The 14,151-nt window shown below is 42.4% G+C and overlaps 1 protein-coding gene across 3 annotated transcripts in view; it reads right to left on the reverse strand.

Moving 5' to 3' along the window:
* sh3pxd2b (SH3 and PX domains 2B) overlaps nucleotides 1–14,151 on the reverse strand; it is a 62,996-nt gene that overhangs the window by 22,391 nt on the left and 26,454 nt on the right. For all 3 annotated transcript variants that reach the window (XM_061739424.1, XM_061739423.1, XM_061739425.1), the window contains exon 4: nucleotides 7,067–7,143. In XM_061739424.1, coding sequence (XP_061595408.1) covers nucleotides 7,067–7,143 — 77 coding nt within the window. The remainder of the gene's footprint in view (nucleotides 1–7,066; nucleotides 7,144–14,151) is intronic.

The raw sequence follows: 14,151 nt of genomic DNA on the forward strand, positions 1-14,151 counted from the left end.
CCCGCGCCTCAGATCAGAGTGCACACCAGACTGCTTATCCTCCCGCTGGATTTATCTCTCTGCTCGTGTCAGCCCCGTCTTCCGTCCGTCCCTCATTACCATTCCCCCCGGGGAGCAGGCTGGACGCAGGCTTGGCCTAAATTACATCAAATGGACTTTATGGGTGTTCTTTACGGGAGGGAGCAGGGAGCATTAAGGTAATTGTGCACGTGTCTGCGACGTGTGTGTCTATACAAGTACTTTTTTTTTTGATAAAAGGAGAAAAAAATAAATAAGTTGAAAGATTCATCCCTCATTTCCTCAGCTGAGACAGTGCAGGTCTAAGAGATGATTATTTTGTGTCTGCTACGCCACAAAAAAAGGATCGTGTGAAAGTGTACGCAACTTTTTCAACTTTAGATTTTAGATTTTTAGATTTATTTATTTGCACAGTTAAAAATTACACAAATAAAAGTAACAACTTTACAAATTAAAGTGCAGGAAGAGGCTTATCAGGTTCCTCCACCTATAGTTAACATAAAACTTAATATCTTACTTATAAGAACAAAATATACAAATGAGCAATTAGAAATCTATAGATGATAGAAATAAATAAAAATTACAAATAATTTACACAAAAAGGAAAAATGATCATATATATGAATAACAATAAAGAGTGCAATTTAATAATTAAGAAACAAACAAAAAATAGACGACTAAATAAAGAACCAAATAAACACAAAAAAAAAATTATTTCAAGGAGATTACACAAGTCGATAAAATATGTCAGTACATCCATTACTTATGCAAGAGCAGTTCCATTTACAAAACAAAAATTAAGTGGTGTTTCAGACATCCTTTAAAACCTTGTACAGTTAACTTCAGTTAAACTTGACAATTACATTTTCAGTCTCATCTCATCACAACAAGCTGTCCTTCCTGGTCAACAATTCCCAAATCCATGCATTTTCTTTGTATTTCTCCTTCTTCTTTTAAAGAGTTTCCTCACATGAATAAAAACATAGAGGTTTCACAACCAGGGAAATTCCACCCGAGTCAGGAAAAAGCCTCAGCTGTGCAACCCCAGGGCTGAGTCAGCACTTCCACCAGAAAAGCATGACGTTTCCCCTCGTCCACCTGAAAGCCTCTGAGCCCTTTTCTGTTCGTCTCCGAGACGTTTTCGTTTGTGCCACTGCCAAAGCTGAACTTACAAGTGAATGATCGACCAACTTCATCGGGTACTTTTCACTGCTGGCCAAACATTTCCAAAACAGCAACTTGAAAAGGGCAAAGCTGACGCAGTCGCCTCAGCTATTCTGATAAAACCTCCACACCTCGACCCCCAAGCTCTTATTTTTAGCTTTAGGTGATAAAAGATGTCACCAACTTTAAAGTTTAGTCAACCACAGATGACTAAGAGCACCTACCAGAGCCTAACGCGGTTTATCAAACGTAAAGTAAAAGGCTTTTCACTTCACCCTGAGGTTTTATGAGTGCTCGTTTGTTTTTTCAGTAACAGAAAAGTCGCTAAGATTATCTGTATAATGAGAGGTGGGTAGTAACGAGTTACATTTACTCCGTTACATTTACTTGAGTAAATTTTGGGAAATGTTGTACTTTTAGGAGTAGTTTTGAATCACTATACTTTTTACTTTTACTTGAGTAGATTTGTGAAGAAGAAACTGTTCCTCTTACTCCGCTACATTAGGCTACGTTGAGCTGTTACTTTTCTTTTATCCCTTTTATCCACGTACGCGTCAATCTCATGACATCACTGGTGATTCTTTGGGAAAAATGTTTGTTTTTGCATGTTTTGTCACATTTACACAGACTCAAACACACACAGAGTTTCTATGAGTTCATGGGCTTGTTCTAGTTCTGCCTGGTTAAAAAAGAAAAGTACAAAGGCTGGAAATTTTGTGCTATTTACAGTATGCTTAATTTATTTTTTTATTCTGTTGTTTTATTTATTTTATTATTTATTAAAGTATTTTAATTTACTTTAAGATTATTTTAATTTAAGCTATTTTTTTATTTTTTATTATTTTATTGATTTAATTTACCTGAAGATGATTATTTTGTACTTTTGTCTGTTTGAATGGTTGTGTTAAAAAAATAAATCAGACGTTACTCAACAGTTACTCAGTACTTGAGTAGTTTTTTCACCAAGTACTTTTTTACTTTTACTCAAGTAATTATTTGGATGACTACTTTTTACTTCTACTTGAGTCATATTATTCTGAAGTAACTTTTACTTGAGTACAATTTTTGGCTACTCTACCAGATCTGCGTATAATGAGAGATTCATGGGTCTCTCAAACGGAGGAGATACTCGTCTTGAAAGACGGTTGTAAATACAAGACGGAGCGAGGCTCAAGTGGAGTCCGTTTTTGTTCAGGAGGAAATTGTGCGTGGTTTAGGGGCTCGGGGCGAGCCTGCAAAAATGAAACAAAAACACAAGCCTATGAGTTGTGGATATGCTGACGGGAGCAAGCTCAGCAACAAATTGCCTTTTGTCTTTGCCACATCCCTGCTGATAGTAACCACAGCAACTTCAAATACAACGGCATCTCCCAGGTCTTGCCCCAGGAAACACCGAACACAGCTAAACTGTGGAATCCTGTGCAGCAAAAAACTCCAAACGACAAAAAAAAGACAGTATTTAACAGACACTCTTACTAGTTTCCATGGAAACAATTGTCATCCTCACTGAGAAAAGAGTTTGTCATTGGGAGGTCAAATATTGATCTGAATGTTTTCATTTGGGTTATGGAGGTTACACATCGGTCACAGCGCAGCCGTTAGCTGGAGGCTCAACTGATGCACGTCTGCAACAGTGACTGCGTTTCCAGCATCAATAACCCTTTTAAAACCAGAATATTGGCAATAACCCGAATTTGCACGGCCATGTAAACACCAATTACCCCTTTGAATAACCCGAATTTACTCATATTCCGGTTTTTAAAACCCGAATATGACCCCTGGGTTACTCCTTTTAAAACCCGAATATTCAGTCATGTAAACACCAAACGGAATATCCCCATCAAACGGAACAGGAATTTGTTTTCTGCTCATGCTCTGTTCACAAGGAATCCTGGTCTTTTGAGTCCAGGAAGTTCTTATAAACACGGAGAAACCAAGACCAGGAGGAGACTAATCACTTCATAAATGTAATGAAGGATATGAACATTTCTGCATTTGTAGACGGTAGAAAGTACCGGGATAGAAGATTTACAAGAAGGTGAGCGAAAAGTTGAAGCAGCATTTGTTTTGAATTTGGATACAGAAAGAAGAAGCGGAAATGACGGGAATTGCGTCATGACGTTCTCCGTGCGTCGCTGGTTTGATCCAGATATCCCAAATGATTAATTACCATGTAAACGGGGATAACCCTGCTTGCTCACGCATGGAAACGGAATATTCCAAATATTCGTTAAATGGCGTCCGTATTAATGGTGCCATCGGTGTAAACCGGAGTCAAGTTCTCTCGTCTGATTTATGTCTGACCTGGCAATAAAGCTTTTTCTGATTCTGATTCTGATTCAGTAACCGGAATATTAGCAATACCCCGAATTTTGACTGCATGTAAACGTAGTCAATGTGCATCTGCAACCTCCATGTGACCAAGCCATTCTTCTCTGTAGAAGCCAAGTAATGGTTTGAATAATGCACAAGATTTTTTTCTTGTTCTTTGGGAAAAAAAAACAAAAAAAACTGATGAGGTGTGCCATTTCAGATAACAGGAACAGTCTGTAGACATGTCAGACATGTCAGACGTGTCAGAGCACGTACATGTGCATACATAGTGTCTGGCTTCTGTTGCTGACGGCAACAACCGCACATCAATGCATTTTATCTCATCCGTGGTCCATTCATGAATACCATTTAAAACCTTCCTGTGAGTCAAAGCAGTTGTGAATCCAGCTAAATAATGCTAATGTTAGCGCAGGGGATAGGGTTGCCACCTTTCAGAAATAGAAATAAGGGACGCCCCATTTCAGCAGGACAGGAGCCAAAAAAAGAGACATCCCCAAAACGGGATTTGCATGACTGTACAGACAGACAACCATACTAGCAACTGAAATAGCCTCCTATGCTACGTACGTCCAGCCATGATGTAGAATATAGATACAGGTGAAGGTCGGAAAATTAGAATATGGTGTAAAAGTTAATTTATTTCAATAATTCAACTTAAAAGGTGAAACTAATATATTACATAGTCTCATTACATGCAAAGCAAGATATTTTAAGCCTTTATTTTTTATAATTTTGATGATTGAATTGTTTATTGATTTCATAAAACATTCTAATTTTTTTAGAATTTTTTATTTGGGGTTTTCATAAACTGTGAGCCATAATCATCAAAATTATAACAAACAAAGGCTTGAAATATCTCACTTTGCATGTAGTGGGAAATAATATATTTGTTTCACCTTCAGTTGAACTTACTGAAATGAATGTTTTGCAATATATTCAATTTTCCCAACCATGATCTGTATATTATGACATCAATAAATAACAGAGAGCGAACCAACACATGTTGCTGTATTTAATATATCCTGTCCTTTATTTTGTTCATTATTGTTAGTTCATTGTTCATGTGTGTGCGTGTCTGACAGACGTGCATGGGACAATTGTGAAATACGGAATAAACTGCGTTCCGTCTTGAACCAATACGGAACACAACTTTTAATTCCCAATTACGTAACAATTCTGTATTTCAGGCGACACTCAGGCAACACTTGACAAAATCCTTCCAGTTGAGTGAGTTCAGGCCAGATTCGTACAACCACTCCAAGGTAATTTAACTTTATATTTGTACAGGAACTGTATTAAAGGGGCCGTTTGTACAGGCACCTCCATGTTGGTGATGCCAACATGGAGGTGCCTGGACTGGAAATGGTGACAGTTGTTGTCACCATTTCCATTCCAGGAAAAGAAAAAGACATACCTTAAATAACCAAGTACCGAATCAGTTCTATGAAAGCAGTGGTTGGTAATTAAAGTTTAGAGCTCTCTCCTTATCATCTAAGGGCCAGTCCCAATCCCCCCCCAGTCCTACTTTTCAGCCCTACCCCTACATTTTGCGCGTTCCCGTGAGGGTAGTGGTGTCCCAATTCCTCTTTGCATGTAGGGCTAGTGGACATAACGAGGGGTAGTGTGTATGAATCTAGCCCTTCTGGGCGATGGATTTCACATTCTGACTCGCTGACCGAGGGCTAGAGAAAATTTCCCAGAATGCTTTACGTCATCATTTGCAGACTGAATCAAACAAAAAAACATGGCTGACATTTCTCATTTTCTAGTGAATAAAATCAATATTTTGAGTTAGTTTCTGCATAAAAATGCGTTTTGATTACATTTCTAGCGAGAAATATATATTTTACTTTCATAATATTCACTCAGTGAATGTACATAATCACTCGCTTGCTCGTTGTTGCTATTGTATCTTCAGATCTAACCAGAATAAAGGCTGATTTATGGTTCTGCATTACACCAACGCAGAGCCTACGGCGTAGGTTACGCGGCGACGCACGCCATACGCCGTAGGCTCTGCGTCGATTTAACGCGGAACCATAAATCGCTGGCGGCTTTTCTCATCCCCGAAAACATCGGAGCAAATTTCTTAACAGGCGTTATTTGGATAAACTGAGCCCAGGTTGGGGATCTTAAAGGTTACTTTACACCTGAAAAAATATTAAAACTTAATAAAGTGGCATATTAACAGCGCTACAGCTGAAATTAAAACAGCTTTTATCTCTGGGCTTCCTGATATGGTGTGACGTATGTGCAAACGTAACTACGCAGTCGCTTAGTACCCGAACGTAAACCACGCAGTGACGTAGCAAGTGGTGTCCCAATCCCTAGGGAAGATTACAAGGGCCCTACAGCTTGGCTTGGCTTGGCAGTGGCTTCATTTTTAGGGCTAGTGGTAGAAAGTAGGGGGTGTATTGGGATTGGCCCTAATAATAGACTTAGGGTTTTTTTTTTACTCTGGTATGCTCCTTCATGTCCTCTGGACATGAAGGAGCATCTGGGTTAGACCATGACAACACAACAAAATGACAATGCAAAACCACATTGTGCACCCCTCACAAAAGCATGGCTGCAGGAAAGGGCTTTATGACAGGTTTGCTGCAGGATGGGACAAACGCACACCTGTGTACCTCTTGACTCTTGACTTGACTCGTGACAATATTGCTCATCCAATCTTATTCTTACTTGCAATATGATTTGGGAAACAAAAAAAAAGTATGCGCAAGGATAATCTTGCTCAGCGGAAGAAGGATGAATATGAGGATGTGGAGTTCAGGACATAAATGATCAAATAAGATTAGTCGAAACATTTTAAACACATTAAGCAAAAGGCAAGATGGACGATAGATGACGGCTCCGGGGTGTATCATAAGCCGACAACCAATCTAATGGTTTCTAAATGTAAATATTAACTATTACAAAAAGGTCAAAAATGATGGAAAATAAATGATTAACTCATCCTTTTAGTGGTAAATGAAAGTTGTGCTTTGATTTGCATACACAGCCGTCAGAGTATTCCAACACATATCTTTTAAAGTTTTCAGTGCTCATTACTCTACTAATGTCTAAATAGGAACTGCAAAATAACAATGGTCAACTTTCGCCATGTTAGTTCAAAATTTGCAACAATTACAAAAAAAAACAACTATCAATTTATTGAAGAGTAATGTTTTTTTTGTCTTGTCTCCATAGTAAGTAGTTCCATGGATTCCATGATAATTTAAAAACAGATTTTTGTTGGAATAAGACCACAGATCCAGAAACTTTGTAAAAATGTTGACGTGTAGACCGCCGGCAACAAGCAAAACATTTGTTGGTATAAGCCATCTATACATAACAAAACATTCTATTACTAAGTTATACATTTGTTAAACTTGTTAGGAATATACTTTGTATCAGCCCAGGATTAAAAAAAACATTCATAGTTTGGCCTGTACCAGCATTTTAGAGACATTTCGATACATTGGCATATGTATAAAGCGCTGGGTGTGACCGGGCCTTAAACGGACACATGAACAGATCTAGGGCTTGTATTGATGTTCAAACTTACCCTGCAGTACTCGTTAATGGGCCTTAGTCTCTTCATCGCCACGTCTCTGATGTGGCTCCTCCTAAACAGAATCTTCCCTGAAACAGACAAGGACAGAAACACTGAGAGGACAAGTCAAACTTAATCACTTTAAGGCATCAATAGAAAATGTCTATGTCAGTTATGCTAATCAGGCCTAATTAGATGGATAAAAATCAGTATTAACAAACAAATTGATGCTTTTTTGTTTTTTTACCAAGAGTCAAATTCAAAGGGACAACATTGATAGACAACAAGGACACGGAGGCTTTTACTAAACGTCTGAATTAGCATGCAGAGCCAATACAGTCAGGACATCAATAATCCTGACAGCACAATAAGACGGCTGAGGAGTTAGGTGAAGAGGCGGCCCATGGAAAAGTTATTTTGAGAAGGCAAATGATGTCTCGACAGTTCAAATTCTTCCTCTGTTATCTGCCGACATGCATAACTACAAGTCGCCATAACAACAAAAAAGAATGGCCCCGGCTCGCCCTCTTACAACAGCTCTGCAACTTGACCGCTTACAGGAAATTTCAGAGACGGCCTCTATTTTGTGCCTATTAAAAACTGCTGACGTCTCAGTGAGGAGGAGGAAGAGGAGAATGTTATGCGAGCTCGGAAGCAGAATGGGATATGTTTTGAAAAGTGACTGAACCACATGAATCAAAAAGCAATGTGTGTTTTCTTAAGAAGCAGACAGGCTGGAACTTGAATGTACTTCACAGGATGTTGTGCTGAGCCATGAAACCCACTCCACTGTACCATCATGAATGGCCATTCATGAAAGACTCCTGAGGGGAGTTTAAATAAGAAAGTACGGAAAGATGTCGACCAGCGACACCATACCTGAATAGAAGCGGATCTCGGATGTTTAGAACACAATAACCACCAGCATCCAACTCCCAAAACCTCTGCACTCAATCCACCTTTCTCTACACCCTATAGTTGAGAGGCAATACAAACTTTCATTGCTGTCACCACGGAGCGTCTACAGATATCGTGCTATGAATGATGCAAGATCAGTGACCACGGCCAATAAATACAGTTAAAAAAATATCCATCCATCCATCCATCTTCTTCCGCTTATCCGTTCCCGGGTCGCGGGGGCAGCACCCTCAACAGGGATGCCCAGACTTCCTTCACCCCAGACACTTCCTCCAGCTCTTCCTCCAGCTCTTCCTCCAGCTCTTCCTCCAGCTCTTCCTCCAGCTCTTCCTCCAGCTCTTCCTCCAGCTCTTCCTCCAGCTCTTCCTCCAGCTCTTCCTCCGGCTCTTCCTCCAGCTCTTCCTCCAGCTCTTCCAGGGGAGTCCGAGGCGTTCCCAGGCCAGCCGAGAGACATAGTCTCTCCATCGTGTCCTGGGTCTTCCCCGGGGTCTCCTCCCGGAGGGACATGCCTGGAACACCTCCCTAGGGAGGAGGGACATGCCTGGAACACCTCCCTAGGGAGGAGGGACATGCCTGGAACACCTCCCTAGGGAGGCGTCCAGGAGGCATCCGGTACAGATGCCCAAGCCACCTCAGCTGACTCCTCTCAATGTGAAGGAGCAGCGGCTCGACTCCGAGCTCCTCCCGGGTGACCGAACTCCTCACCCTATCTCTAAGGGAGCGTCCAGCCACCCTGCGGGGGAAACTCATCTCGGCCACTTGTATCCGCGATCTTGTCCTTTCGGTCACTACCCAAAGTTCATGACCATAGGTGAGGGTAGGTGCGTAGATTGACCGGTAAATCGAGAGCTTCGCCTTTCGACTCAGCTCCTTCTTCACCACGACGGTCCGGTACATCGACCGCATAACTGCGGACGCTGCACCGATCCGTCTGTCAATCTCACGCTCCATCGTTCCCTCACTCGTGAACAAGACCCCGAGATAGTTGAACTCCTCCACCTGAGGCAGGACTCCACCCTTCCCGGTGGAGAACCATGGCCTCGGTTTTGGAGGTGCTGATTCTCATCCCTGCCGCGTCGCACTCGTCCTCAAACCGCCCCAGCACATGCTGAAGGTCCCTGTCCGATGAAGCTAACAGGACAACATCATCTGCAAAAAGCAGAGGTGAAATCCTGAGGTTCCCAAACCGGATCCCCTCTGGCCACTGGCTACGCCTAGAAATCCTGTTTATGAATTATGAACAGGACCGGTGACAAAGGGCAGCCGTGCCGGAGTCCAACATGCACCGGGAACAAGTCTGACCTACTGCCGGCATTGCAAACCAAAGTCCTGCTCCGATCATATACCGGACAGCCCTTAGTAGAGGGCCCCAGACTCACTGACCCCCCACAGAATGGCACAAGGGACACGGTCAAATGCCTTCTCCAGATCCACAAAACACATGTAGGCTGTTTGGGCAAATTCCCATGAACCCTCGAGCACCCTGCGGAGGGTGTAGAGCTGGTCCAGTGTTCCACGAATGGGGACTGGGTAGCAGTCGTGGCGCGGCCTCGACAACCCAATCCCTGGACCAAAACCCTCTCAGTAGGGACATGGAATAGAATGTTAAAAAAATAATCACATTTTAATAGTGTTATCACCATGAAACCTTCCCAAGTGATTAATTAGTTTGATTTGTATGTTAGTTTTTGTTGTTTTACATGACTTTATCAGTCTCTCATCATCCTTGGAGGAATTCTGGCACATTTATATTTACAACATACATTCCTTCGGTCCGTCGAGTGTTACAGCTAGTTATTTATGCATTTCAATCCGATTGAGATCAGGGGTTTGATTGGGACATTTCAACAGCTTGATTATTTTCTTTTCCAGTCATTCTGTTGTAAATTTGATGGTGTGCTTGGAGTCGTTGTCCTGTTGTTGACCTTACATTTGGATATAGATCACTTTGGCAGTTACATGCTGTAACAATTCACCTTCCGGCAATAATCATGTCTGCCTCACTCTGCTGCACCTCTCACTTTTTTGTATTATTGTATATATGTTATTTTATTCAGAGCCGTCATATTTTCTACCTCATACTGCTGCACCTTCAGTTCTTTAATTGTATATATGTCAATAAGTGCCACATTTGTTTATTTACTGTTTGATATTCTTTAAATCTAAAGAGCGAAATAACCGGAGTCAAATTCCTTGTTGGACAATGTTCGAACCTGGCCAATAAAGACGATTGTGATTATTTGGCATACATTGCCAACAGAAAGACTGCAGGGGCTGCAAGCCCTAAACCACCTGGACAGCCGTATCATGTAGGCATTTATATCATATGCTCTGAGGTTTTTTGTTTCCAAATGTGGTCTGTGCGTTAGGTCCAGACTTTTGTCTCCTCTATCCAAAACTACAAAGATCAAGAAGACTTCTAATTTGTTGCGATGCAACTTTGAAACTCTAAGCTGTGCTACTGTTTGTTTTTGAGAGAGGAGGATTTCTTGCAGCCAGTTCTTTCAAATAAACCACTTTCCAGTCTTTTTTTCCAACTTTCTCTACACCCTACTAGTTGAGGCAAAAAAAGAAGTGATTGCTGTCACCAGGGAGCATGGACCGCTATCGCACTATGAATGATGCAAGATCACAGACTTAGGGGCAATGAATACAGTTTAAAAAATAATCACATTTTAATAGCGTTATCACCATGAAACCTTCCCAAGTGATTAATTAGTTTAGTCTATTTGTACGTTTGTTTTTGTTGTTTTACATGACTTTATCAGTCTCTCACAACCTTGGAGGAATTCTGGCACATTTATATTTACATTTTATATCTATTTTCAAATAAATCCCTTTCCAGTCTTTTCCTGATTTGAATGTGAACTTTAATATTGTAGATGATAACTTAGGCCTGCAGAATCTGAGATGCAGCACTTGGTTTTTGCGATTTCATTTTCTTGGGGTGAAGTTGTTGGGATGTCCATCCTGGGAAGATTTGTAAATATCATGCAAAAATCATCCATGAAGAAGAATGAAGGACACATAGTTGTTTCAAAATGACAATCCAATCCTTTCCAGATGAATGATGAATGTATCCATATATTTGGATCATTTTCTTTACCCAATAGTCTGAAAGGGTGCCATGGAAACGAATAAGGCCAAAAAAGACCCCTCAAAACCAACCAGTAGAAAAATATCATGAAGATATCCAAAGTATCACAAGGCAACTTTTGACATTTTTGAAATGATGAAATGTCAATTTTATGATGCCGTCAGATCCACTTTTGTTTGGTCTCTTGCTCTGTAATTCTCTCCTTTTCTCTTCCTTGCATCAGTGGTCTCTCCCAAGATATCCACTCCATGTGATCTTATTTCACCGACACCGATGTGCAACATGGTGGTGTAGATCGATAAATATATATATACCTGCTCCACTGGGACGGGATTCAGAAGTTACTTTAGTTGCGACGGAAGACTGCGCTTCCTCAACGGAAGAGTTTATTTCTTAACATGAAACAGAAACTGATATTTCAACTTCCAAAAGTTATTTGTGTTGCTTTAAACTACCGAGTGGGCTCAGTACACATGTTGGGGTACCATTTATTTAAATCACTGCAAGTCCCAAAGTAATAATATTTGTGTGCCAATAGGGCAATATTCCATTTTTCTGTGGATTAGCCGCTTTTAAAATAAGTAACAACAAAAATGGCCACATGAATATCAAAAGAGAAAGACTGGAAGTTAACTGTAAATACACTTGGCCTGAATAGTACGGTACATATTCCAATCACGTTCGTGGGGAGCCCAGAGAAATGAGGCTAATTAAACAGAAAATGAGACAAGACATTGTAAATCTCTGAGGTGATAGCAACATACTGTCAGAGCTGCCTGGACAGCCATCACAAACTAAAAGAGATTTGAAAGTCAACCCTAAGATGTCTAGCTCCCCTCTTTTTTTCCCTTTCTCACTCTTCTTGTCCTCCCTTCACCACTTCTCAAACAGAAAGCATTCTTGAAGGTTTTCCAAAGCTCTCCGGGGTCAGGAGCGAAGCACTGACTCAACACTGCCCACTTTGTATGCACGACGGCTCGCGGATGCAGCCGATGAAAAGGGCTTGTTGAAGGAGGGACGGAGGGAGGACGGAGGGAGGGAAGGAGGGAGGGAGAGACGCTGCCCTGGAGCCATGCCTGCACCCGGCTAGACTTGGTGGCAAATCCGAGAGGCAGCAGGGAGCAAAGGTAATAAGCAAGTTTGGTTTCCCGTGAAGACAGAGAGTTAGAGAAGAGACAAAGGGCCAATCCCAATGTTCCCCCTACTCACTACCACTAGCCCTCACTCACTACCACTAGCCCTCACTCACTACCACTAGCCCTCACTCACTACCACTAGCCCTCACTCACTACCACTAGCCCTCACCCACTACCACTAGCCCTCACTCACTACCACTAGCCCTCACCCACTACCACTAGCCCTCACCCACTACCACTAGCCCTCACTCACTACCACTAGCCCTCACCCACTACCACTAGCCCTCACCCACTACCACTAGCCCTCACTCACTACCGCTAGCCCTCACCCACTAGTCCTCACTCACTACCACTAGCCCTCACTCACTACCGCTAGCCCTCACTCACTACCGCTAGCCCTCACCCACTAGTCCTCACTCACTACCACTAGCCCTCACCCACTACCACTAGCCCTCACCCACTACCACTAGCCCTCACCCACTACCACTAGCCCTCACTCACTACCACTAGCCCTCACCCACTACCACTAGCCCTCACCCACTACCACTAGCCCTCACCCACTACCACTAGCCCTCACCCACTACCACTAGCCCTCACCCACTACCACTAGCCCTCACTCACTACCACTAGCCCTCACCCACTACCACTAGCCCTCACCCACTACCACTAGCCCTCACCCACTACCACTAGCCCTCACCCACTACCACTAGCCCTCACCCACTACCACTAGCCCTCACCCACTACCACTAGCCCTCACTCACTACCACTAGCCCTCACTCACTACCACTAGCCCTCACTCACTACCACTAGCCCTCACCCACTACCACTAGCCCTCACCCACTACCACTAGCCCTCACCCACTACCACTAGCCCTCACCCACTACCACTAGCCCTCACCCACTACCACTAGCCCTCACTCACTACCACATCACCCTCAAAATGAAGCCACTTGGGTAGGGCTTTGTAATCTTCCCTAGGGATTGGGACACCACTTGCTACGTCACTGCGTGGTTTACGTTCGGGTACGTAAACGGGCCTGGGCATTTCACGGATTTTTGTGAGATTAGGTTGAAAACGTTGCAGCTTCACATTAGCCTGAATTACGGTTCTGCGTTACACCAACGCAGAGCCTACGGCGTAGGTTACGCGGCGACGCGCACCGTACGCCGTAGGATCTGCGTTGGTGTAACTTGGACCCATAAATCAGCCTTTATTCTGGCGAGATCTGAAAAAACTTTGCAACAACGAGGAAGCGAGTGATTATGTACATTCACTGAGTGAATATTATGAGAGCAAAATATATATTTCTCGCTAGAAATGTAATCAAAACGCATTTTTATGCAGAAACTAACTCAAAATATTTATTTTATTCACTAAAAAATGAGAAATTTTTGTTTGATTCAGTCTGCAAATGATGACGTAAAGCATTCTGGGAAATTCATACACACTAGCCCTCGTTATGTCCACTACCCCTACATGCAAAGAGGAATTGGGACACCACTACCCTCACGGGAACGTGCAAAATTTAGGGCTAGGGCTGAAAAGTAGGAGTAGGGGGGGATTGGGACTGACCCAAACAGGGATGGCAACACAAATGTCCCTCTTAAGGGAAATTTGAGCCAACGTATACAACACCGAAGCAATGCATGTTGGGCTAAAGGCAAAGCCAAGTCTGGGATCGGCACGATGTTACAGTAATTGTAAAACTGCACTTAAATCACTTCAAAGGCTTGTTAACTACAGTTTGCACAGATTCAATAAATTAATAAACCAAAGTCACTTGAAAGATACAAGCCTGTTTCTGCACCAGACATCACCAGGGGAACACAAATACTCATCTGAGCTACATTGTTGAGTTTCTTCCTACGTTGGAGATCTTCATCGTAGTTTACAAAGAACTGAGCGTCCGCATGCAGTACTGATCTGCAACTGTATTCTGATTTGTC

The sequence above is a fragment of the Cololabis saira genome, chromosome 14 (assembly GCF_033807715.1).
Source record: "Cololabis saira isolate AMF1-May2022 chromosome 14, fColSai1.1, whole genome shotgun sequence".
Taxonomy (NCBI): Eukaryota; Metazoa; Chordata; class Actinopteri; order Beloniformes; family Belonidae; genus Cololabis; species Cololabis saira.